At 38.1% G+C, this 25,253-nt stretch overlaps 1 protein-coding gene across 5 annotated transcripts; it reads right to left on the reverse strand.

Annotated features, from left to right (window-relative positions):
• Positions 1 to 896: 896 nt before the first annotated feature.
• Positions 897 to 23,496, reverse strand: LOC114409939. Of its 5 annotated transcripts, XM_028373623.1 has the most exons (28): positions 23,278 to 23,496; positions 23,016 to 23,190; positions 22,803 to 22,930; positions 22,578 to 22,694; positions 22,172 to 22,318; positions 21,636 to 22,004; positions 21,382 to 21,536; positions 19,591 to 19,712; positions 19,382 to 19,473; positions 19,000 to 19,246; positions 18,858 to 18,921; positions 17,885 to 18,048; positions 17,708 to 17,778; positions 17,440 to 17,610; positions 16,977 to 17,048; positions 16,734 to 16,835; positions 16,299 to 16,388; positions 4,023 to 4,098; positions 3,857 to 3,950; positions 3,664 to 3,733; positions 3,322 to 3,501; positions 2,704 to 2,826; positions 2,531 to 2,614; positions 2,258 to 2,442; positions 1,979 to 2,117; positions 1,835 to 1,894; positions 1,579 to 1,683; positions 897 to 1,504 (listed from the first exon to the last, which is right to left on the reverse strand). In XM_028373623.1, the coding sequence occupies exons 1-28, from the start codon at positions 23,380 to 23,382 to the stop codon at positions 1,391 to 1,393; spliced, it is 3,621 nt and encodes a 1,206-aa protein (XP_028229424.1). In that variant the 5' UTR covers positions 23,383 to 23,496; the 3' UTR covers positions 897 to 1,390. The 5 variants fall into 5 exon arrangements, with proteins under 5 accessions (XP_028229424.1, XP_028229423.1, XP_028229421.1 ...); XM_028373622.1 differs by having other exon boundaries at positions 17,885 to 18,033; positions 21,382 to 22,004; XM_028373620.1 differs by having other exon boundaries at positions 1,579 to 1,677; positions 21,382 to 22,004.
• Between the last annotated feature and the right edge of the window lie 1,757 nt (positions 23,497 to 25,253).

The following is a 25,253-nucleotide window of genomic DNA, read 5'->3' on the forward strand; positions in this document are numbered from 1 at the left end:
CAATAAATTGAGCAATAAAGCAATGCCATTCACTGCCCAATAAATTCAGCAACCATAGGTGAACAAAAATCGTAAGATACTTAAACTTTTAGTCCTGAAATTTTAAAAACCTTCCGTTAGTCCTTATTATTTTATAAAAAGCCAATCGTCCTAGTTTTCTTTTCCATGAAAAGCAAAAACAGTGTAAAAGGTTTACACTAACTCTAAAACAAAAACCAACAAAGATCTATTAAAAGTTATAATAGCATTTCTCCAATTTTACAAGGCACACCTTTTTACGGCACCTTGGTATTTAAATCTTTGATTTGTTCGGCTTCAAATTTTCTTCCACATTTCTTTATTCCATCTGGCATGTTCATTTGTTCAAAGCATGACAGACCTATGGACCTTCACGCTGAGGCAACAAATTTCTTACATTATTTTTTCATTAGAATAGAGCGATTAACAAATTTCTTACATTATTTTTTCATTAGAAAAGAGGAATGTTCACAACTTATTATAACAACCCACTGTTGTTGGATGATTTTATATTTGACCTTTGACACGATTATTACATAAACTATATGTAAAATCTGATACCCACACTTCATTTGATGTAATCAACATCCAATTTGCCTGATAGTAAAAATGTATTTTGAAAAATATTATTGAAAACATGTTCTTTAGCAACATTTTTTTTCTTTTCATTTTAGACGAACCAACAAATAAAAAAAATAGTAAAACATTAGCAACTAGTCTACCTCAAAATTACTGTTAAGCTGCTTATTTAGCATCATTACAACACCCATCTATCCTTTGCAGGCTTGATGCTGTAAAACCATAGTTAATCCAATTCACATTATGTTGATATAAAATGTTATATAAAAGGGCATTTAATAAATATTAGTTGTAAACACTGAAAGAATTGAACCATCGCATAAGTCCAACAAATTTTTCATTGATTTACATTCTTAAGGAAATTCGACTAAAGGGAGCTCTATCATGCATATGTACAGTAAACAGAAAGCAGGGATGATCTAAATGCTTATTGTTTTAGCGGAGGGCCAATAAATACTTTCACATGGTCATATGACTCTTCTTTTTTCTAGTGCGACACTTTCAACACACACATCTTTTAGAGGTGGCAGCCAGGGGATGAGGAACAAAATACATGCAGCAGAGCCTGGCCAAAATTCTGTAAGGCTCCACTCCTTTCAAAACCCAACATCCCACAGGTTAGGGTTTAAAAAAGAGAGAAAAAAAAAAGGTACTTCAAAAACCTATATTTCATTTTTATAGACGAAATAGCTCAGCATCAAGCCCCGCAAGCATTATGAGGCTGGCAAAAAGCTTCATATACGCAGGCTTCTAGACAGGCAGCAATGGGAGAAACGTTTGTACAAAGGGTTTATCACATGAAATAGCTTAATGCTTTTTTAACTCTTGAACCACCTTCACCATATAGTTCGTTCCATTGTTGAAGCTCGGTCATATTTATGGATTCAGAAGAAACACTTGCACAGACCTGCTTCAATATCACAGTTATTTTTTTATTTTTTAGGAAGGATCTTGCATGAAAGAAATTTCCTTTTTATATACCTGTTGATGAGCATATTTGAAATCTTCCATGTTTAAAGATCGGATATCTGCACTTCCACTTAATGCTGGAGCAGGTCTACCTTCTGATACAGCAGCAGCCTGTTCCTGTCATGCATCAACAAATTATACATTAAGTAAGAATGATTCATGCAAGCTCAGACCATTCTAACTATGTTTACAATCGAGAAAAATGAAAAACTTAAAAAAAAAAAAAAAAACTAGCATACTGCTAAGCCGTCATTGCAGAAAGCCATACCTTTTTCTCCTTTTCTAATATCTCTTTAATTGGACGGTGTGCAGCAGTTACACACAAATTCTGCAATAAAAGAGCAAGCATGAAGGCACCCATAACCTTAATTTAAAAAAATTATTGGGTTAAATAAAAAGGAACACCCATAACCTTTAGATCGCTTCCGGAATATCCATCAGTCATACTTGCAATTGCATCCATATTAATATCAGAAGACAAGTCCTCTTTTGCCAGTATAACTTTTAATATTTTTGCTCTATTTGGAGCATCGGGCAAATTTACCATTAATCTGCAGAAGACCAATAAGATTAAGAAAACTTCGAACATTTATTAGTTCCATTAACACCCTACCCACCCCCACCACCCCCCTCCCTTCCCAAAAAAGAGCAAAAAAGAAGGAATTGAAGAGCAGTTGAACATGGAGTTCACCTCCGAGGCAGCCTCCGAATGACAGCCTCATCTAGGTCAAAAGGCCTATTAGTGGCTGCAAGCACAAGAACTCGCTCAGTATCCTTTGTGCGTAAGCCATCCCAGTTCACCATGAATTCATTTTTCATCTTTCGCATGGCCTCATGCTCCCCAGGATTTTCCCTCCTGCCCAACATGCTATCAACCTATACAAGAAGCCATACAAGTTTTAACTGATTTATTTTGCAGCAGATGAATTGATACAAATTAAAAACATTTGTGCAAAAGGCTTACTTCGTCAACAAATATCACGCTAGGAGCAATTTTACTAGCCAGGGAAAAAACAGCTTTGACATACTTTTCACCCTCACCAAACCACTGAAGCAAAATGGGAAAAGAACACAGTTAAAATGAACAACTAACTGATAGCAGAGACATTAAAATAAACCCAGTGAAGCAAATTTAACCTTAGATGTGATACTTGACATGGAAATGTTGATGAAATTTGCACCAGCTTCGGTAGCAACTGCCTTTGCAAGCATTGTCTTACCTGTTCCAGGGGGACCAAATAATAGGATACCCTTGCACGGCTGCATGGAAGGCAATTCACAATCACAATATAAAAATGATAATAATTTGACAAGAGAAGGCCTACAACTTCACATTACTTTAATGTTTGTGATTTTTACTGGAATAAAAATTTATTTCAATGTTGAGGAAACAGCTCCAAAGCTCTCCTAAAACCAGTTTCTTAAACCAATTGCATTCATCGATGCTCTTAGCTTTAATGGTTTCATGGAAATTTTAAATTACATGATTTACATGCTTGCAGAAAGGCCTTTACCACATGTAAAGACTACCAAAAATGAGATATCATGAGTTGGGTCAGATTATTTATTTTTCTTTCATCAGTCAATCAACTTTTTTAACAAAAAAATAAAACTAGTGAAAAGCAGGGAAGGAAACAAACAACAATGGAATCTTTTTTTTTTATCAGCAACAACAATGGAATCTAACTCCTACTGTCAATAGACACAGAGAATGCATATTAAATGATAGAATGTGTTTCAATCTGTAATGTAAACCTTGGTTAATTGCCCTTTGCAAAATAGCTCGGGCCTCTGTAAAGGAAGCATAACCAATTCCTTCAAAGTATCCTTGACATTTTCAAGAGCTCCAATATCATCAAAAGTAACACCAATGTCATTAGGTGGAATAACATCAGCCAAAAGCCTCTTTTCAAACTCGTTTTCTGTTACAACATCCTGATTTCAAAAAACATAAGAGGGATAATTCAGAACACAACATTCATGAAATAAATTGATTAAACTCTATCAACAGAATAACTTCCAAGCAGTAAGTTGGGAACAAACTACTGGATGTCACTATCTCCCACAATCAAAGCAGCAAAAGTCCATAACAATCACCTTAAGAGACTTCTTCAGGCTTTTCGACTCATTCTGGATAGCATGTAAGATCCCAATCCCATACTGGATGCTGGTAGAATAAAAATTAATAACTAATGATTAATAACATAAGACAACCTAAAAGTGTTATATGTGTGTGTGTGTGTAAGTATGTATGTATATTAAATAACAAGCTGTGCAAGCTAATAATTACCTCTCACAAGACAACACAAGCTTTGCATCAGGATCAGTTTCAGCATTCTGCATGAGATGGCGGCTTAAAGCCCAACCAACTATCTTCTCTGCATCTGCAATATAGCAAAAATGTTATAGGAGATATTTAAGCAGCAAAACCTTAAGCACATACTGGTAGAACATACTTTCAATACTAAGTGTCTGATCCTTAATGCACAAGGTCTCTAGTCCTTCACATTCCACCCCACATCGGCTCAAAACCTATAAATAAAATTAAATGAAAAACAGTTAAGAACATCATAACAGCAATTATAGTCTACACAGCTCAACATGGTCAAATACTAAATGTATAATACATGATGAATTAAGGAGACAAAAAGAAGAAACAGAATGATAGCTGACAGACGGCAATTAGCAACTCTGACAAAATAGCCATATCAAACAGCCATTTTGTCTAGCTTCTAGTTATTTAAGGTGCATCCTGTTTCTCATATTAGCTTAGTCTATATCACAGTATGAAAGAGTTGTTAGGAACCCAATAACAGAATATGAGAATAGAATGATTTTATTATTAATATTGAATGAAAACAAAGAAAAGGAGAGGATTAATCTCAAGGGCTTCCCCTTTCTACGATTTGTTCAATTCCCAAATGCGGATAATTCAGAATGCTCCCTCTTTCCTTACATCCTCCTATTTATTTAACTAACCCCCTCTAACTAACTACTGTAAGAGTACTTTTCCCTTCCCCTTTGCCCTAACAAGTAACAATAACACCCAAAAATGTACAATTTTATTGAACAATAGAGAGTAGCAGAAACAATTCTCCTCCAAGGCTTTCTTTAGAAATTTTCTAATTCTCTGAATGCCCCTTCCATCCTTATCCTCGCCTATTTATTTAACTATCATCCTCCAACTAACAAACTAATCCCTTCCAACTATCTGTCCCTATCTAATTCTCCCTTCCCTTACATCAGAATTTAGAGAGGAAGATTTAAGATGGAGTTACTAAATGAAAGATGCTTTCTTATATTAAACAGGGCATCCATTGACATTACCAACAAAGATGGTACTATAATTTGGGTGCTATGTCTTAAATAAAAATTGTCTGTAAAAACTAGATGCATCAATGATACAATGAGATGTTGCCGATATGGAGAGAGAGAGAGTATAGAGAGAGAGAGTAGAGAGAGAAACAGTGGGTGGGAGAGAGTTAGGACTAGGAAAGAGAGGAGAGAGAGTGCCGGTTACAAACGATGGAGGGTTCCCGTCTGACCATCGAAGGGATAACAACAGGACAGCGTCAATCCTACATGCGAGCGAATTGGAGAGACCATAAGGACGTCATTTCTTTCTATTTTACGAGGATCCCTGAAGATGCAACAGTAGAAGAGTTGTGGTTCCATTTTAAACAGAAAGGAGATGTGCGAGAGGTTTTCATACCCCAGAAAAGAAACAACCAAGGAAGGAGATATGGTTTCGTGAGGTATAAGGGGGTGAGAGATATGCATCAGCTTCAACAGCAATTGGACAACATGGTGTTCGGAGGATTGAAGATGAATGTTAATGTTTCCAAATATGGGAGAGCAAAGAAGGGAGAGCCACAAACAGTAGAGAGGGGAAGAGCAGAGACCAAACAACCACAAAAGGGGAGAAGAGAAATGTACCTGAGCAGGATATCAGGAACGAAGATGGGAGTCCAACGACAGTCGTATGCGGAGGTGGTCAATCGGAATACCCCAACACCAGCACAAAGGAGAATACCAACCAAACTCGAATATACAAGTTCCAATTCCACATCTGAAGTGAACCTTGACATACCGCTGACAGGCAAATAGTGGCTCAAGGAGGCCTGGGTGGGTAGACTGAAAAACCTAGCAGGTTTTGATAGGATAGAAGATGGCATATGGTGGGATGGCGGACAAAACATATCACCAAAGTACATCGGTGATGATATGATCTTGTTACTGGCCCTCACAAAAGAGAAAACAGAGAGAATGTTCAACGAAGAAGATGAAGGATGGGGCGATTTGTTCTACTCAATAGAGAAGTGGAATCCAAATCTACACCCTGGCTTTAGACTGACTTGGCTCCAATGTTGGGGAATACCTTTGGTAGCATAGGATAGGTATCACATTAAGCAGATAGTCGCGGGTATAGGTGAGCTGGTGGATGCTGATGAGAGTATAAAGGAACAAAGGAGGTTTGACGCTAATCAAAACGTCATGGAAACCGCTGATCCAACACACGGTAAATGTCCAGATACAGGGAGAGACTTTTTCGGTGCACATAACGAAGGAGAGTGGGCCTCCAGGAGCTAGGTGGCAGCTAAGGCGGGAGCGTGACTTCAACTCATCTGAGGAGATCAACTCCAACAAAGGCGATGATGAAGTGTGGTATGAAGGCGAGATACAGGGGTGGAGGCACAAACTTCGAGCAGCGAACGTGGTGGAGAACATAGGAGCAACAGTGGGGGAGTGAGCTTGGAGGCAGAAGCTATGGAGGACATGGCGATGGAGGGAGTGTCGGGGTGTGATGACAAGACCCGCAATGGGAGAGGCAACAATGGGTCATCAAAGACCCAAGGGGGAGCTCGAGCCCAGACGGTCATCGTTGACGGTACAGAGGACAGGGGTGGCGACGAGGAGAGGTCGCTGCGCGGGGAAGACGGATGGCGAATCATGCAGGTTGCTCGGACAGAAAAACCGACGGCGGAATCAGGCGGTGCGGGCCAAAACAGAGAGGCGATTGGGCAAAGCAGCGGACACGACCCAAAGGACAAAGCTATTGTCCGACAGGTCGTCAAACAATCGAACAAAGCGCTGACAGGTGCTCGGCGCATGCAGAGCAGGGATAAAGAGGCACTAGTGACGCAGGGAGAAAGGAGGAGCGATTTAGGGATGAAGATGACCTAGGGAGGAGTGTCAGCTCTGTCGGCAAGGACAGTTTGCACGAAAACGAAAATAGGGGGGCGACAAGAAACGTTGGAGGAGATGCTTACGAGGAAGATAAAGGCAGTTTTGAATCACCCTCACCCAAGTCACGTGACAAGGAGGTGATGGGGTTGGTGGATTTGGGCCGTGCTATTGACACCCCCCCTAAAACATGTTCTACTCATAAAAAAGGCCCAGTTTTAAAAACAGCACCGCTTTCAACTCCTATGTTAGCGTATTCCCGTAAAGGGAACAACAAAAAAGCAAAAGCCCACAACGGTGCTGCCATTTCGAATCAAGCTGACTCAAGCCCAGAGCGTGTTCAAAACAGACCATTTCAGCAGAATAACGATGGACATGGATCAGCCAACCACCAAATACAAACAGAAATCTCATCATCACACAAAAGGCATGAAAATCAGCTCCAGGAGGAAAAATTTGATCCTCATGTAGAAAGTGTGTGGAAAATGATCAATGAATTGGGGCTAAAAACAGGTACATCTCAAAGAGATTATGTTCAACAACTGACAGACATGGAGGAAAGAGATGGAGAAGAGGCAGCTAGCTTGGGAGGCAGGGGAAGGGTCTCATGAATATCATCTCTTATAATGTAAGAGGGTTAGGGAGGGGGGTTAAATGGTCAGCAATCAAAAGGATGGTTAAAGAGCATCATATTGACCTTTTATGTTAACAAGAAACAAAAAAGGAAAAGAATATGTGTCAGGCATTATGGGGGAATTCTGATTTCAGTTGGGAGGCTGCTCCATCAGTAAATTCAGCTGGTGGCATTCTCTGTATATGGAATCAAAATTCTTTTAAGGTGGAGAGTAGATCAGTTGGAGCAGGATTCATATTGTTGTCAGGGAAGTGGGGTCAAGAATCGCAATCAGTGCATGTCATAAATATCTATTCCCCATGTAATCTGCAAGACAAAAGGGTGTTGTGGGATAAAGTCTGTCAGCTGAAAAACCAGAATCCGAGTGGACATTGGTGTATTCTAGGGGACTTTAATAACATCAGGACACGTGGAGAAAGAATGGGGTCTTCGCAGAGGGGGCTGGTGGATGGAAGCATCGGGGAATTTAATAATTGGATGGAGGAGTTGGAGGTAGAAGAAGTGCCATGGGTGGGAAAGAGATTTACTTGGTTTAGACCGAACGGTACAGCTAAAAGCAAGTTGGATAGAGCCTTCGTTTCCCCAGAGTGGCTCTCCAAATGGCCTTGGTCAGTCCAAACTCCGCTGGTCAGGAACTTCTCGGATCATTGTCCCGTATTGCTTAGATCCAAAAGCATCGATTGGGCCCCAAAACCCTTCAGACTATTGGATTGCTGGTTATCTGATAAATCTTTCAAGAAACTGGTGTCCGAAAGTTGGTCGTCCAACCCTCAGAGTGGAATGGGGGGTGGGGGGGTCATGTTTTAAAAAACAAAATCAAAGCTCTCAAACAGAAGATAAAGACGTGGAATAATGATCAATTTGGAGACACTTTCAGCCATTTCAAGAAGATAGAGGAAGAATTAAATAAACTAGAAGAGGAAACAGCAGACAAGCAGTTAGATGACAACGAGCGAGTGCTCAGAAAGAAGCTTCAGCAGGAGGTATGGGAGGCAGCCCAAACACGAGTCGTTGTTGCGACAGAAGGCAAGATCCAAGTGGATTAAGGAAGGAGATTGCAATTCGAGATATTTTCATTTGCTGATAAATTCCAGGAGGCGGTCCAATTGTTAAAATGGAGTGATGGTTGATGGAGTGTGGAAGGATGAGCCCGCTCAAAGAGGAAGAAGTTAGGAGGTTTTTCTCACAAAGGTTCCAGGAAACAGATTTTGATAGACCAACATTGGATGGGATCAGTTTCAATACCATTGATTTTCAGCAGAATGCCATGTTAGTGGAGCACTTTCAGGAGGAGGAGATAAGAAGGGCTGTTTGGAGCTATGGAAATGATAAAAGCCCGGGCCCGAACAGGCTTAATTTCAAATTCATTAAGCAATTTTGGGAAGTCATCAAACCAAACTTCCTTAGATTCTTTGACGAGTTCTATGTCAATGGAGTCTTCCCGAGGGGCTTGAATGTATCTTTCATAGCTTTAATCCTGAAGGTGGCGGACCCTCAAGGGCTAAATGAATACAGGCCTATCTCCCTCATAGGATGTACCTGTAAGATACTTGCTAAAGTGTTGGCTAATAGACTGAAGAGAGTTATGCCCTACATCATTAGCGAACGTCAGTCAGCATTCATACAAGACAGACATATGCTCCATAATGTGCTGATTGCAAATGAAGTAGTTGAAGAGACTAAAAGATGCCAAAAACCGTGCATGGTTTTCAAGGTGGACTATGAGAAGGCGTATGATTCCGTGTCTTGGAAATTCTTGATTTACATGATGAGGAGATTGGGATTTGGTCTAAAGTGGATTCAGTGGATACAGGGATGTCTAAAATCAGCTTCCATCTCGGTCTTGGTAAATGGAAGCCCTTTGAAGGAGTTCTATCCACAGAAAGGACTCAGACAGGGAGATCCGTTATCACCCCTTTTATTCAATATTGCTGCAGAAGGTTTGAGTGGTCTAATGTCAAAAGCAATTGACGGAGGATTATACAGGGGATTCTTAGTGGGCACAAAGAAGGTTGAGGTTAGCCTGCTCCAGTATGCAGATGACACCATATTTTTGGGAGAGGCAACTATGGAGAATGTAAGAGCAATCAAAGCAATACTACGTGCTTTTGAGCTAGCATCGGGGTTAAAGATAAATTTCGCCAAAAGTAGTTGCGGGGCCTTTGGGGTGCCAGATCAATGGACTTATGGTGCATCCAATTATTTCAACTGTAGATTGATGTCTTTTCATTTCACATACCTTGGCATCCCTATTGGTGCTAATCCTAGAAGATGTCAGACTTGGGAACCTACAATCACTAAATGCGAGAGAAAACTAGCGAGATGGAAACAAAGACATTTGTCTTTTGGGGGGAGAGTGATTCTCATAAATTCAGTGCTAACATCTATTCCAATTTATTTTCTATCTTTTTTCAGGATCCCTAGACAGGTGGTCGACAAGATAATCAGATTACAGAGGAATATTTTATGGGGTGGTGCGTCTGATCAACACAAGATTCCTTGGATCAAGTGGGAAACGGTGTGTTTGCCAAAGGAACAAGGAGGACTGGGAGTCAAGGATATCACCTCGTTCAACACATCATTACTAGGAAAGTGGAAATGAGAACTGTTTCAGAATCAGGGGGAGACTTGGTCAAGAGTTCTTGAATCAAAGTATGAAGGTTAGAGGAGTCTTGATGGAGCTTCGAGGGCTAGTACCGAATCATTATGGTGGAGGGATCTAAAGATAGTAAATCAAAACCTGCATCAGGGCCAGCAGCTGAATAGGTCGATATTGTGGAAGGTCGGGTGTGGGGACAAGTTTAAGTTTTGGGAGGATAGGTGGATAGGCGGAGACAACAACTTGGCAGAGAAATATCCTAGATTGTACACCATATCGGCTCAACAACAACATTTCATTCAACAATTAGGAGCTTTCAAAGAAGGTGGGTGGGAGTGGCATTTTCAGTGGAGAAGACCTTTGTTTGATAGTGAGATAGACATGGCGGTAGCTTTCCTCCAACAGGTTGAAGGGTTCAGAATTAGACCGGACTTATGTGACCAGTGGAAGTGGGCGGCAGAGCATAGTGGCTGTTATTCGGCTAGGAATGCTTATAAGGTAATTCGTCATGACATAACGGGAGAAGGGCAGGATGGACAGTTCAAGGAATTATGGAAGCTTAGGGTTCCATCGAAAGTGGCTATGTTCGCGTGGAGGTTAATCAAAGACAAATTGCCGACTAAAGCCAATTTGAAAAGGAAGCGAGTTGAGTTACAAGAGTACTTGTGTCCTCTTTGCAGATCGATGGACGAGACCACGAGTCATTTATTCTTTCATTGCAGTAAAGTTAGCCCTCTATGGTGGGAGTCAGTCTTGGGTGAGTCTGGTGGGGGCTTTCCCATATAATCCGGGTCAGCACTTTATACAGCATATCCATGTCCTCACGTGGTCTTGGCTGAAGGGGTGGGAAAGGGATTTCAATGTTCCTTTTCACCAATGGTCCTCAGCAATGTCTATAGCTTTTTTATAGAGTTTGCTTTGTAGGGTTGGGTTTGTGGTGATTTTGTTGGGCTGCTGTTCTTTTGTTATTTTACAGGAGAGTTACTATCCTGTGTTGTTATGTAGTACCCCTGGTACTCTTTATCTATTAATATAATATATCTTTGCAGTTCAAAAAAAAAAAATGGAGTGTTTGAAGGATTGCAGGAAAACAGATGGCAGTGGTGGTGGTTAGCTCTGACTTATTCTATTTGGAAGCACAGGAACAACATCATCTTCTCCAATGCTATTTTCAACGCTCATAAACTAATGGAAGATGCAGTGTTTCTTTTATGGACGTGGCTCAGATGCTTGGAAAAAAATTTCTCTCTTCATTTCAATCAGTGGTCCTCAAATCTCAAAACTGGATTTCTTAGGACAGCAGCACAGGAATATAATTTATTTCCATGTTCAATTAAAGTAGTGTGGGATCTTTCAGCTTGTGTTATCAATGTCTGTACCCAAACTACATATGATATGTCTCTAAAACTGTATTATTTAGTACCTCTAGTACTCATTTATAATATATTAAGTTTGCTGAGCAAAAAAAAAATCAATGATACAATGAAACTTGAATACTTTCTAAAAGTAACAAGGAATTAACTACAAAGGACTATACTGTCATCATTAGTACTACACCCCGACTCCTCGAGATACAGGCCTAAGTTCCATTAAGAAACTTACATAATTCTTAACCCTTCATAATCATACCACTTTATTATTATTATTATTATTATCTTTTGGGTGGGTGGGTGGGTGGGAGGGTGTGGGGGGTGTGCCCTCACCCCTCTATTTTAAGTCCATAACTTACGCAGCCAGCGATCAAGGGTAATATGCACAGAACAAAAGATTTCACTAGAACAATAGCAGTAATCCTAAAGCAGGAAAACGTGTAAGCACAAGACCTGCAGAACAACAAAGTAATAAATTGCAGCCCCAGTCCCCACTTTGTCACATAAGATATAAAATAGTACCATAAAGACACAACATTTAGAATCATACAGAAGACTAAACCTAGCATGGCCATAATTGCATTTCCAATATCCAAAGACATACAAACCTAAATTCTTTTTTAAACAACAACAATCCTAGTAATGGATGTCAATATTCTGCAATATGCAGATGATACTTTGTTTTTCGGAACTGCAAATTCGGCCAATGTTAGAGTCTTAAAGTCTATTCTGAGATGTTTTGAGATGGTTTCAGGCCTCAAGATCAATTATGCTAAAAGTCAGTTTGGCTGTTTGGGCAAATCAGAGGGTTGGTGTAGAGATGCAGCTCATTTTCTTAACTGCAGCCAGCTGGTTATTCCTTTTTCTTATCTTGGAATTCCAGTGGGGTCAAGCCCTAAAAGCTGGAGTGTTTGGCAGCCTATCATCAACAAGTTTGAGGCCAAGCTTGCAACTTGGAAGCATAGATGTCTCTCTATGGGTGGCAGAATAACCCTCATCAATTCTGTTTTAACAGCTTTGCCCATTTACTTGCTGTCTTTTTACAGAATCCCCAAAAAAGTAGTTCATAAGATAGTATCTATTCAGAGAAACTTTCTTTGGGGAGGTGGCAATGAGACAACCAAGATCCCTTGGGTCAAATGGGATACAGTTTGTCTTCCTAAGATCAAAGGGGGGTTAGGAATTAAAGACTTGAACAAGTTTAATGAGGCCTTGCTTGGCAAATGGGGTTGGGAGCTGGCGAATAATCAGAACCAGCTTTGGGCAAGAACCTTACTGTCCAAATATGGAGGATGGAACGCTTTACTCTATGGCAGAAACAGTGCAGACTTTTCTCCTTGGTGGAAGGATTTAAAATCTGTCTTCCAGTAGCAGCACCACAATAGTTTGATCAGTAACTTGAGGTGAAAGGTGGGTAATGGGGCCAAAATCAAGTTTTGGAAGGATAAGTGGAGGGGGGATGACTTAACCCTCCAAGACAAATATCCTGCTCTGTATCAAGTGAGTTATCAGCAGGACTCTACTATCAGCCTAATGGGTCAATTTGTTGACAATAGATGGGATTGGAAGATGCATTGGAGGAGAAATTTCTTTGATCATGAAATCGATATGGTAGCAGCTTTCATGGATGAGATTGATGGTGTTTCAGATCCACCTTTCTAGTATGGACTCTCTTACTTGGAGGGCTGATCCTAGTGGGTCTTATTCCACAAAGTCAGCCTACAACCTCTTGAAGGATGATGGCAGTTCTGATAATGAAGACAGTGCTTCCAGGATTATTTGGAATCTGAAAATTCCTCCAAGAGCAAGTGCCTTCTCTTGGAGAATTTTCAAAAATAGATTGCCTACTAAGACAAATCTGAGAAGGAGGCAGGTGGATCTACCTTCTTATAGATGCCCTTTATGTGATGTTGAGGAGGAAAGTGTTGGCCACGTCATGTTCTCTTGCACAAGAACTAGGAGTCTTTGGTGGGAGGTTTTGAGCTGGGTTAATAGAGTGGGCCCTTTCCCCATTGGCCCTAAAAATCATTTCATACAATTCTCTCATTGGAACAGCAAGAGCTATATAGACAAGAGATGGGAAGTGCTTTGGATAGCTCTATCCATGAATATTTGGAAGCATAGAAATTCAGTGGTTTTTAATAACCAGATTTTCAACCCCGAAAAAATCATGGATGAAGCTTTATTCCACAATTGGTCATGGTTAAAATGTATGGACAAAGATTTCCATATTCATTTCAACCAATGGTCTACTAACTTGAAGGAGGAGCTATCTTAGGGGGTTGTTTCCTTTTTGGTTTCAGCTAATGTGCTTATGTATCTTATAGATGGGCTAGGCAATTTTCTGCCTTGTATCTTTTTATCCTCTCTTCAGTACACCTAGTACTGAATTATATATAATACTATCTGATTTTTGCTGTGCAAAAAAAAAAATCCTAGTAATGGATGTGTAGCCACAAAAGAAAGGACAAGACATGAAATGATTGAATATGAGAAAATATTAGTGTGGCACCAATTGAGAAAAAGATGACAGAAAATCAGCTAATGTGGTTTGGGCACGTGCAAAGAAGGCCATTGAAAGCACCAGGAAGAGTAGATTGCATGATTTTTAACCCCATGAAACGGAGGAAAAGAAACCAAGAAGAATATTGGAAGGAATTGTTTAGAGGGAACTCATGGTGAATAATATCCCAGAGAATTTGGTCTTTAATCGAGCCTAATGATGTTGTAGAATCCATATAGCCAACCTCACCTAGTGGCATGAAAATTTGTTGTTGTAATCCTAGTGATAAGTCTTAAAATGTTGCCAGAACAACAGATTTAGCAAATAGCAATAACAACAAGGCAAAATGACTAAACGGAGCATAGGAAGATTTCTATGGGGAGGGGGAACAGAGCATAGGAAGATCGCTTGGGTAAACTGGAAAACAGTTTGCATGCCTAAACTCAAAGGTGGACTTGGCGTTAAAGACCTTAGAACCTTTAATTCAGCACTGATGGGTAAGTGGAGATGGGACATGTTCCACAGACAAATGGAACCTTGGGCCAGAATATTGAATTCTAAGTATGGTGGCCGGAGGGCGCTGGAGGAAGGGATCAAAGGCTGCAACGATTTGACTTGGTGGAAAGACCTCGTGACAGTTCAGCATTTACAGCAGCATGCTCCTCTCAAAAGACAAACTGAATGGAGCGTGGGTAGGGGCGACAAATTCAGATTTTGGGAGGATTGCTGGATCAACAACGGATTATCTCTAAGAGACAAATTTCCGAGGCTGTACCAGATTTCCTGCCATCAAAAGCAAACTATACAGCAGTTGCGGACATACACAAACAATGGGTGGGAATGGCAGCTCAACTGGAGGAGAAACCTTTTTGATTCTGAAATGGCAATGGCGGACACCTTTCTCGGGGACATATCACAGCAGCAACTCCATCCAGAACGGGAGGATACTTGGGTCTGGAAATTGGAACCTGCAGGCCACTACTCAACAAAAAGTGGATATGAATTGCTATGGGGGGAATTGATGGAAGAAAGACAGGAACATGATTTTGGGGAAATATGGAAACTCAAAATACCCTTAAAGACAGCAGTTTTCACTTGGAGGCTAATTCGGGATAGATTACCAACCAAGACAAACCTTCGAAGGAGACAAATAGTAGATGACATGCTGTGCCCTTTTTGCAGAATTAAGGAAGAGGGGGCTGATCACTTGTTTTTCAATTGTATCAAAACCCTCCCCTTATGGTGGGAATCGATGTCATGGGTCAATCTCACCAGTGCATTACCACAAAATCCTAGGGACCATTTCTTACAACATGGAACTGAGCTAGCAGAGGGAGTTAAGTCTAAAAGATGGAAATGCTGGTGGACTGCCTTAACCTGGACAATATGGCAGCATAGAAATAAGGTGGTGTTCCAAAATGCAACATTTCACGGTTCTAAGCTACTGGACGATGCTCTACTCCTACTATGGTCATGGATCAGAGCAATGGACAAGGATTTCACTCTTCACTTTAACCAATGGTCCTCTAATTTGAAGGAAGGGTTCTGTAATTAGGGGGACAGGTGTGGGTGAATTCTTGTAACACTTCATTGTGTCTCCAGCTCTTTCCCAATATTCTGGAAAAGCAGGATTCACATTTATTCCTATGTACTTTCAGTACCACTGGTACTAGCCTATAAATATATTAAATATTTTTTGCTGAGCAAAAAAAAAAAAAACAAGGCAAAATGACACACACACACACACATATATCAGTCAAGACAACCACATTTAACACTAATTTGAAGGAAATAATATCAAAATTATGATGAGAAATTACATTGAAGCTCCCATTTCAGCAACCAAAATATGATGTAACCATGAATACTATTTGATGGACAGCATGAAATAAAACTTGCCTCAGACACTTTAGAACAAGAAGTTAAACATTATATCCAGTAAATTTAGTCCCCCTCTAAAACGAGCAAGTACACAAACTGCAATGTGAGAAAGTAAAGTTGCATCCACCATTGATTTAAAGTTAAATGCATTTATGAGGTACTATAATTAAAACCAACAGATGTATCCTTGTTTTCTCACTTTAAAGGAGCTAGATCCATATTCATTAAAGAAAGTCCTGGCTCAAAAATTATATCCTAACTGTCTTGTACAAAATTTACTTAGGTCCAGAACAACCAATTTGTTGTCTGGTAGCACTGTTCCATGTCACCCATTTAAATATAAAACCCAACATACTGGCACAAAAATAGTTTTTTGGAAAGGGATGGCTCAACAGGCAAAATAGAATGAATCCAAAATGAGAAAGACGCAAAATCCACAAGAATAATGTTTTCTTGAAAACCAAATATAAGGTTAGGTTTAAAACAAAATATTAATAATAATATAATAAGTTGCTATAAAACAATTTGGATTAAAATTACAAGCTCACACAAGATACTTACTGTGCGTAAGTTGTGCAAATTTCCTTTAATTTTAAGAGTCTCAACATCTCGATCGAGTTGTTGCTTCCAAGATGCTAGAAGTGTCTCATCCTGTAATGTATCAAGAAACATACAATAAACACTGTTAGATATAAAACAATTTATGTACCTTTCCCAACATTTTGAATTTTTTAATCATGACACAGTATAAAAGGTTCTATATGACCAAATGGTCATGAGTTCAATCTTTCGCACTCCCATTCTTTTAATTGAAACTGAAATTTATAATTATATGTCTGCATTATCCATGCTTCGAGCCTAAAGGATCTTGAATGAGGGGGCATGTAAACAATAGAACAATTCATATACCTTCAACCAACAACTTAAAACATTTTGGTAATTAATTTGACAATTATATTATATAAGGAGAGGGATAAAAATTGAAGACATACAAACCTGTGGCATGTGAATTGTCACTTTATTTGGGAAAAGCTTAGTTAAGGTTTTGTTTGGCTTTGGGGCCTCCTTTCCCCTGTCATGCAATCTTCCAAAACTATCCTGATAGATAGAGAAAACAAGGGAGAGATGTTACTGTAGCAGAGAAAGCCTGAAGTAATACATGCGAAAGACTATACCGGTAAATCGTGCTCTGCTCTTTCAAATATAAGACTATACACAAAGGGAGATAATGGTTCTTACCGGGAAAGCCAAATCAAGAAGAGCAGTCTGATTACTTCCGAACTTTGTAAAAAGCAAACCCCCAGGATGTGACTGCAAGGAAAAGCAGTTAAATACAATAACATAATCACTTGTACACGCTAATACAGACCAAGAATGAAAGAAAAATTTCAAAGGATCATATACTTAAGATATCCAATTTGTATCTTATTTTGACAATGCACATCTTTCGCAGTTTCACAATTAATAAAATAAAACCAGATATATTAAACCCACACCTACTAAAAATTACAGATCATAGGAAACTGATCAATTCAGGTACCTAAACCAAATGGTATGCATATAACACTTTGCTCAAATTATCATGCAAATGGCTGCTAAAATCTTTTTCTGTAATTGTATCCACATGATGGCTTAAAATGCCTCTACACTTAATGCCATTCTAGCATTACAAAACAGATATCATTAAAAACACAGTTATTACCTTCTCCTTTCGACTGTCAGTGTGAGTGTGTGAACCTATTACGACCACATTGTCCGGAAGATTTTCAAGCCTACTTTTAAATGAAAATGGATCTCCATTTCCAACTATAGACTTCTCTGCATCTTTCATGAACAAAATGAAAGGTGCATCTCTGCTCTCACTAACCACAACCTGGAAAAAAGATGTATAAATTCTTATAAGATTAACGAACGATATATTATTATTCGAGGAAATTTTTATTAGATCAGAGGGTGGAGTACAAGTTGACCTCAAACAATGTATTAATAAGTAATTTGTCAAGTTCTTCAATGCCACTGTTTTCCAATCGAAGATCAGTCACTGGAAAGAGAAAAGGACAAGTTCAAGATCAAAGACCAAGATAAAGTTTGTAGATAAGAATATAAAACATCTAAAAGGGTAATTTATTAGATAGATAGGGCATTACCATTGCAGAAAAATCCTTGACCAGGCTCACACAAACCTCCAAGATCAACTCCATCAGGTATGGGTTTATCAAATCTTACGCCAATTTTTGACAAGGGATTATCATCAAAAAGTAAGACAACCTTCCCCCGACTTCCATTAGCTGGACCCCTGAATATGCGATTGCTGAGCAAAGTTATAACCAAAAATAAAAACAATTGCTTTGTTTGCTAAATAATATATATAAGAAAACAGTAAAACTACTATAGTGTTCTTAACAACACAATCCAGAAATAACATTTTAGTGAAACTGAAAGTAAGCAGTAGGTGCATATGAAAGTTTGTTGCTCCATTTTTTTACCTTCATTTATATGACTACCAAAAAAGAAAGAAAAATAGTTTCTAACTCTTATTTTCATTTCTCTCATTTTTTTCCTACCACATTTCTCCCTAAGCAAAGTTTAAGTTGCAACCTAGAGTAGATAGAAAGAATAACATTTATGCAGTTACACAAATAGCAGCTTTGGCATAAGCAATGACTAAGGTTGAAGTGTCATTTGTTACCCACCAAAAAATTAACATTAGATTTAATCTATTCTCACAGTGTAATCACCTTAAAAAAACCCTTCCCCTTACATTACAGTTCCATATCTCCCATGAGTGGTATAGTCTGTTCATTGCCAAACATACATTGTATTCACCAAAAAAAAATGTGCTGTATAACTAGTTATTTACAGTGATTTGGATTGCCAGGGTGCAATCATGAGTTAGGGCAGTCTGCTAGGACAGTTAAATTTGGTTAAAAAAATTCAACCTGCTACACTGGTATACTACTATATCGTGTATAAAATATTAGATCTGCATAGGTAATCTTGATAGACAACTTAATCTCTGTAGTTCATTTTCTAAAAGCAAAAGAATGCGCACAACAAGTTGTATCATTAAGATTATGAGAAATATAAGCCAGTTCAGAACAATTTAATACAAACTTGTACCTTGAAGAAATAGTCTGAAGCTGATACAAGCCCCCAGAAGATGAACTATATTTTACCCTGTCACCTGCAGAATTATATATGGAAAACGTCAACCTTTGTGATAAATTAAGGCTCCTTAAATAGAGATAAGAAGCACACATACCTAGTTTAAACACACAATTTTTAGCTGTCCCGGAGGTAGATGGTACATTATCAGCTTCCAACTTAGGTTGAGACTCAAAGCCATATGGAGTAGGTGCATTTGAGGAGTTAGGCGTTTCTGGTTCACTAGCTGATGGATCCATGCACCTGGCCATGTCTGTGGCTGTAGGACTTTGTTTAGCATAGCCACAGGATTTGTCAGCACTAAATCCATCTTTGAGCAGCTCAGCTTCCTTGGAGGATAAACCCTATAAAGTATAGACACAATAAATGTAGATTCATCACCAGTGTTGCCAGTGAAAAAATGCTTCAATTGCACATCAATGAAAAAGGTGTGCATGGATTAATCTAAATATCAGAGCAACAAGGAAACTTTATCTTACACCCAAAAGCGAATGGCTATCAAATATGAGCAATTTAGCACCAAAGTATTTTGCAAGTGCTTTTGCCAACATCTCCTGATATATTTCTGACCCTGTAAAAAAAATGGTAATTGGGAGAAACAATGAGTTGAAAAGAAGGAAGTCAGAACCAAAACAAAATCCTTAAAAAAGAAAAGAGATAGGAGAGCTGTAATGCATTATGCACACACCTGCAGGTCCTGAGAGTAGAATACGGGGGTTTATGGTTGTAAGATCTGTGGTGTACTTCACAAGTTCTTTATGCTTCAGGTGTATAACGCAAGCAGCAATTAGGACATTTTTTGTATTCTCACTGCAAAATTATATGATCAGAAATACAATTAATGACCAAACCAAGAAGCCATAAGCATGAGAATCGAGCAAAATGCATGAGGGACAATCAAGTCACAAATAAAAATTGTCTATGATAAAAAAAAAAAAAAAAACTAAGAAACTTTAATAAATGTTTCACAATCAAGACTTTCAATTGTGGACAATATCGAGTGATGTGGCTGCAACATCTCATGGTAGTAACCACATCAAACTGAAATATTGTAAGACCACATTAACTGCAATGAAAAAAAGACCAAAATTTAAAATCTTGTTCAAAATTTACAACCACGTGCCATGCCACTGCCAAGTCCTATCAATACACATCGGAAAAAAAGAAATCAACATGAAAAGATAAAGCTAAAATATTGATTTTGGACCATAATTGATAAAAGCAGCACCCAAGATATAAAACCCAAATGCTTACTACAAAATTCAAATACAAAATAATATAAATGAAGCAACTGCTGCTAAAAGCCACGTGGCATTTTCTCATTTCAATTCACCTAAATATTATTCCAGCTAAATCTTTTTTTTTCACATATATGGTACAGTTTCTTCAACAATCAATTTGTCCCTGCTTCAGATTTCAGCTCATAACGTAGAGTAACTGACAACTTACCATCTATATTTAGTAAATGTATTGGGTGAATCAGAAAAACTGCAAGGTTTTTTGGTTGATGAGGGGTAAAGTAGGTTTTGCTTTCAAAACAAAAACCTGAGTTTTCTGGAAGGACCTGTTTGAGAGCATTTTATTATGAGAAATACAAGTTTAGAAGGGGGGGGGGGGGGGGATGTAGGGGTGAGTTAGAATTGAATTTAAAAATTTTCTATCATCCAATTTTTAACAGAATACAATGGTCTCATTTGATTCATGTAGCTGACTTCACATAGAGGGAATGGATTCTAATTGTTGTTGTAGTTGTTGTCATTGACATTGTTGTTGGAGGGGGAAATGTAGGGGTGGGTTAGAATTGAATTTAAAAAAATTCTATCATCTAATTTTTAACAGAATACAATGGTCTCATTTGATTCATGTAGCTGACTTCACATAGAGGGAACAGATTCTAATTGTTGTTGTAGTTGTTCATTGACATTGTTGTTGTATCTAAATTTTTAAATCAATCTATACACCAAGTATAGATAAAATGATAAATTAAAATCAGCACACTATCATGGAAGAAAACCACTTAATATAAAATTGTAAATGATATAAGCATAATTACTATTTAATGTCTGATATCATTCGCAATTGTTTTAAGAAATTTTCAGACTCGTTGATTCAGATTAATCAAATGGAACCTTTGTTAGCAATGCAGCTCTAACATAGAAACGTCCATATATCTATCTTGTATAGGATATCAAAATTTACAGTTAATTCAAAATTGTAATTGTTACATAAAAATGATTAGTTTAATTTTCTACACTTTAATGATATTTTAAATAATGCAATTGTGTGTTAAAACTAATTTTGTAGTAAACAAACGTACATGAAATATGCAATGGAAATTATTTTTGAAAATAAGAGAATAATAAGAAAATGCATGAAAGGAATAACAAAGAATGACAGTTTGAAATTCACCAAATACGTAAAATTTCAAAAAAAAAGCCAAAAGTTTCGTGGGATTGACTGAGACATCTACTAGTTATACCTCAAGTAGTACGGGAAGTTGTCTAAGGACACTTCTATTTCTTTCCCATCCAGTATTGCAGCATGGACATCTTCTTTAAAAACCGCACAGCGTACAGAAGTACCCGAAGTTGATGCAGCTTGCGCATCCCTCGTCCCATTTCTTTCTTCAAATACCTGTTTACAGATACTTTTGCTCAATTTCAGTTTACAAGTAGATCCAGCTAGAACCCTGAAGAAAGGCCCTAGGAAAGCATTCACCCCAGAGATTTTTACATTGCCTGCCTCTGTGCCTGCATCATCTGGATCGCAATCCATAGGTGAATTCTTGTCACTTGTTCCAACATCAGAAGCTTTATCAGTCGCTACATTTGGAGCTGAGTTGCCTTCCAGGCCATCGAGCTCAGTTTCTGTACCATCAGGGAGAACAGAATGACTAGACACATCTGTACCCTGCTGAGGTTTACTGGCAGTCTGAGATGGAGATTTCCATCTTGTAAGCTCTGGTCTGAGGCTAGAAAGAGAGGCCAAAATAGAAGCTCCAGCCAGGTCTCCAGCCCTCCTCTCAAACTGAAAAAACTTGCCAACGCCACCCTGAATTTCTGCAGCCTTAACTGTAACTTCAGGATTTATTTGCTGAAAAATCTAGGTCAAAATAAATCAAGGAACCCCATGCACACACAGATAGAAAAGGTCAAAATGACTTAATACATGTAAGCAAATAGAAAATTTTGATTATTCTCCTTTAGAAAAGAACAGTAATGAAGAAAGACCAACACCATATTCAAATGCAAAAAAAATAAAAAGGATACATAAGAATGATTCCCCAGCAAACCAAAAACCACCTCATCCCCAGAGTTAAGCATGCAGCTGGTACTCTTCTTGACGAGAGTCCCATTCACTACCACCGATCCTTTGCTACCCATACTTTCTAGCACAGCCACGACACTTCCCTCGCGCTGATCATTTCCAGAAACAACAGTAATCATACTGCACATACATATCCTACGATATTTACCTCAAACAACTATAAAGAAAAGAAAAAAGAAAAAGAAAAGAAGCCAACCAAGCACACACCTTCACTCAAGCATTCATTCACATCTCAAACAGCAACCCAGTAAAAAAATCATAGTGCCAAGGTGTGTGCTCGGAACAAAGAAAAAAAAACCTAACCCTTCCATTCCAAGCACAATCACAAACTCCCTGAGATGTATGTACCTGCGTGTGCTTGATCTTGCACAAATTTGCACTTATAGTCTGATCCTTCAACACAAAATTGCAACTCCTACTTGAGCCAATAGTAAAGTTGGGTGTGCAAATTAAAACATTCGGATTCTGCAGCAACAACAAAATCAAATTCCAAGTAAACAAAAATCTGGATTTTGGAGTGAACTCCAATTTCACTCAGAAACAAAAACAAATAACAATAAATAAATAAATTACCTGCGCAGACTGAGACAAGAGTCTGCACCATGGAACTGAAGCTTCGAAATTTGGGTTTTGCTTCGGATGTACACTCCAAGAAGAGAACGAACCCCTAGGTTTATCAGCCACCACAGTCGGTGTAGAACCTTCATATCACATAATAATAAAATAATTAAAATAAAAGATAAACAAATAATAAACGTGAGAAAAGTGTGACCGGCAAAGACTAACCATCGGCGATCGGCGGAGTGGCCTCGGCCTTGCCGTCGGGACTGGCGGCGCCGGAGATCTGGGCGTCCTGAGCGGCGCATTCTACGGAATCAGCGGGAGGCTCCGGCGTGCCCAATTCCTTGGAATTTTCCGCCGCCGGCATCGGTTTCTCCGACGCGGCGGCACCATTGTCGACCTGAGAAAAAAAAATCGGAGCGAATCAGCAACGCGAATCGAGCGAGAAATAGGGTTTCTGCGAAGAAATGGAAAAAGAAAACAAAACCTTTTGGCGCTTAGGGGGAGGGGAAGGAGTCTTGTCTTCGGAAGAAGAAGAGGACCTCTTGTTACTGTTGGAGAAAGACCCACTGTTGCGTCTCGTTGAAACCATGCTTCTTCTTCTTCTTCGTTGTTTCGTTTTGGCTTCAACGACAGACACACAGAAGAAGAAGAGAGAAGAGAGAAACAAAGGGAGATATGAAATGAATGATTTTTTTTGTTTGTTTTTTTATTAGTTATGGTTATATATAGGAGCGTCATGTTATTAATTAATTATTAATTGATTGATTAGTTGGTGTGTGTGTTTTTTGTTTGTTTCGTCTTTTTCTTCCTACTGTTGTGCCGTGCCTGCTTCTGAGTTGAGTTTGGTGCACACTGCATAGCACCGCACGATGGGCGCAGGTTAGTGATGTGGCCATTGATTCGGACAAGATGGTCGCGCATTTTAGTGTGACGTCTTACACTGCGCCGGGGAAGGGGGATATGCTTTGTTGTTCGAGACTTCTTTTACGAGGAAAAAAAGAAACATAACAGCACAACTTTACATAATAATAATAATAAAGTTAAATTATAAATTTAGTCTCTTTCTAGTATCTTGAAATTTGATTTTATTTTTCTATAATTTAATTCATGAATTTAGTCTCTCAAATTTTTGTAATCTTTCCCCAACCTTTAAATTGAATCTTGATGATTAATTGTTTAAATTGACCATCACGTGTGGTGTTTTTAGTGAACCTTGATTGTCACTTGCGACAATTTTATTGGAGGTTGCACACGAAATTAACATCTAATAAAAACATTACATGTGACAATCAATGTTGATGAGTAATAGTGAACATTTAGTCTCGAAATTGAGTACTAAAATAATGGAATTACAAAAAATTAGATGACTAAATTCATGAATTAAATTATAAGGAATCAAAATTGAGTACTAATAATAATAATAGCTTAAAATAATTTTTTAATCCCTTAATTTTTTAATATTTTAATTTTTAGTTCTTTAAAAGTGTTTTTTTGACAATTTTTAGTCCTTTATTAATATTTTTGTCAGGATTTATAGTCCTTTAACTTTTTTGTTGATCTATAATCTCTCATTTATTTTTACAAATCTTGATCAATAGAAACAAATAAGAGACTAAAAATGTTAACGGAAAATTAATAGAGAACTAAAAATTAATAAAATTTTAAAGGATTAAAAAATAAAATCTAAAAAAGTTAAAGACTAAAATCTTAATTAATCCATAATAATAAATTAACAATAACCATTTTTCACACTTGCAATTGGTTTAAAAAATATTTTAAATAAATACATATACATATATATATATATATATATATGTATATATGAATCAATGAAATTCAGTTTCTTCGGTAAATATAAATAAACAAATGTTAACTAATGTTTGTTTTTTTTTTACCGCCAAACATCAACTCAAATTCATTGCAATGATAGAATCAATAATTGAGAAATACTTTGGAAAGTTGATTATAAAGGAAAACTAATTGATGATCTAAATAATGTATGCACAGCATTGTTGACTTTCCTACTAACATAATTAATAGTAAAATGTGGATGAAACAAAAGAAATTGTTGAATACTAGAAACTAAAATGCCAAATTTTGATAAATTAGCTTCCTACTTGCAAATTTGGTATTGTGAAGCAGGACTTATGTTGTGAGAATGGTGTCACATTATGGTGGAGAAACAATGGTCTGAAGTCTTTTGGTGGATACAGAGCCATCAAGTGGGTTATAGATGTAGTTGAGCTTGAGGAACATGTTGTTAGACACAAATGTATTGTTGGATATTTATGTTAAAAAGGTTGTTTGTGATGTTAGTTGGTTTGAAGACGGGCTTCCTCGAATTGTTGAGAGGGAATTGGTTTTTAAAATACCCAAGGCCGTAAAAGTGACATGAGTAATGTTGAAGTTAGGGTGAGTGAAATTGAGGGTCCAATTGAGATGGATGATAAGAGTGACAGT

The sequence above is a fragment of the Glycine soja genome, chromosome 4 (assembly GCF_004193775.1).
Source record: "Glycine soja cultivar W05 chromosome 4, ASM419377v2, whole genome shotgun sequence".
Taxonomy (NCBI): domain Eukaryota; kingdom Viridiplantae; phylum Streptophyta; class Magnoliopsida; order Fabales; family Fabaceae; genus Glycine; species Glycine soja.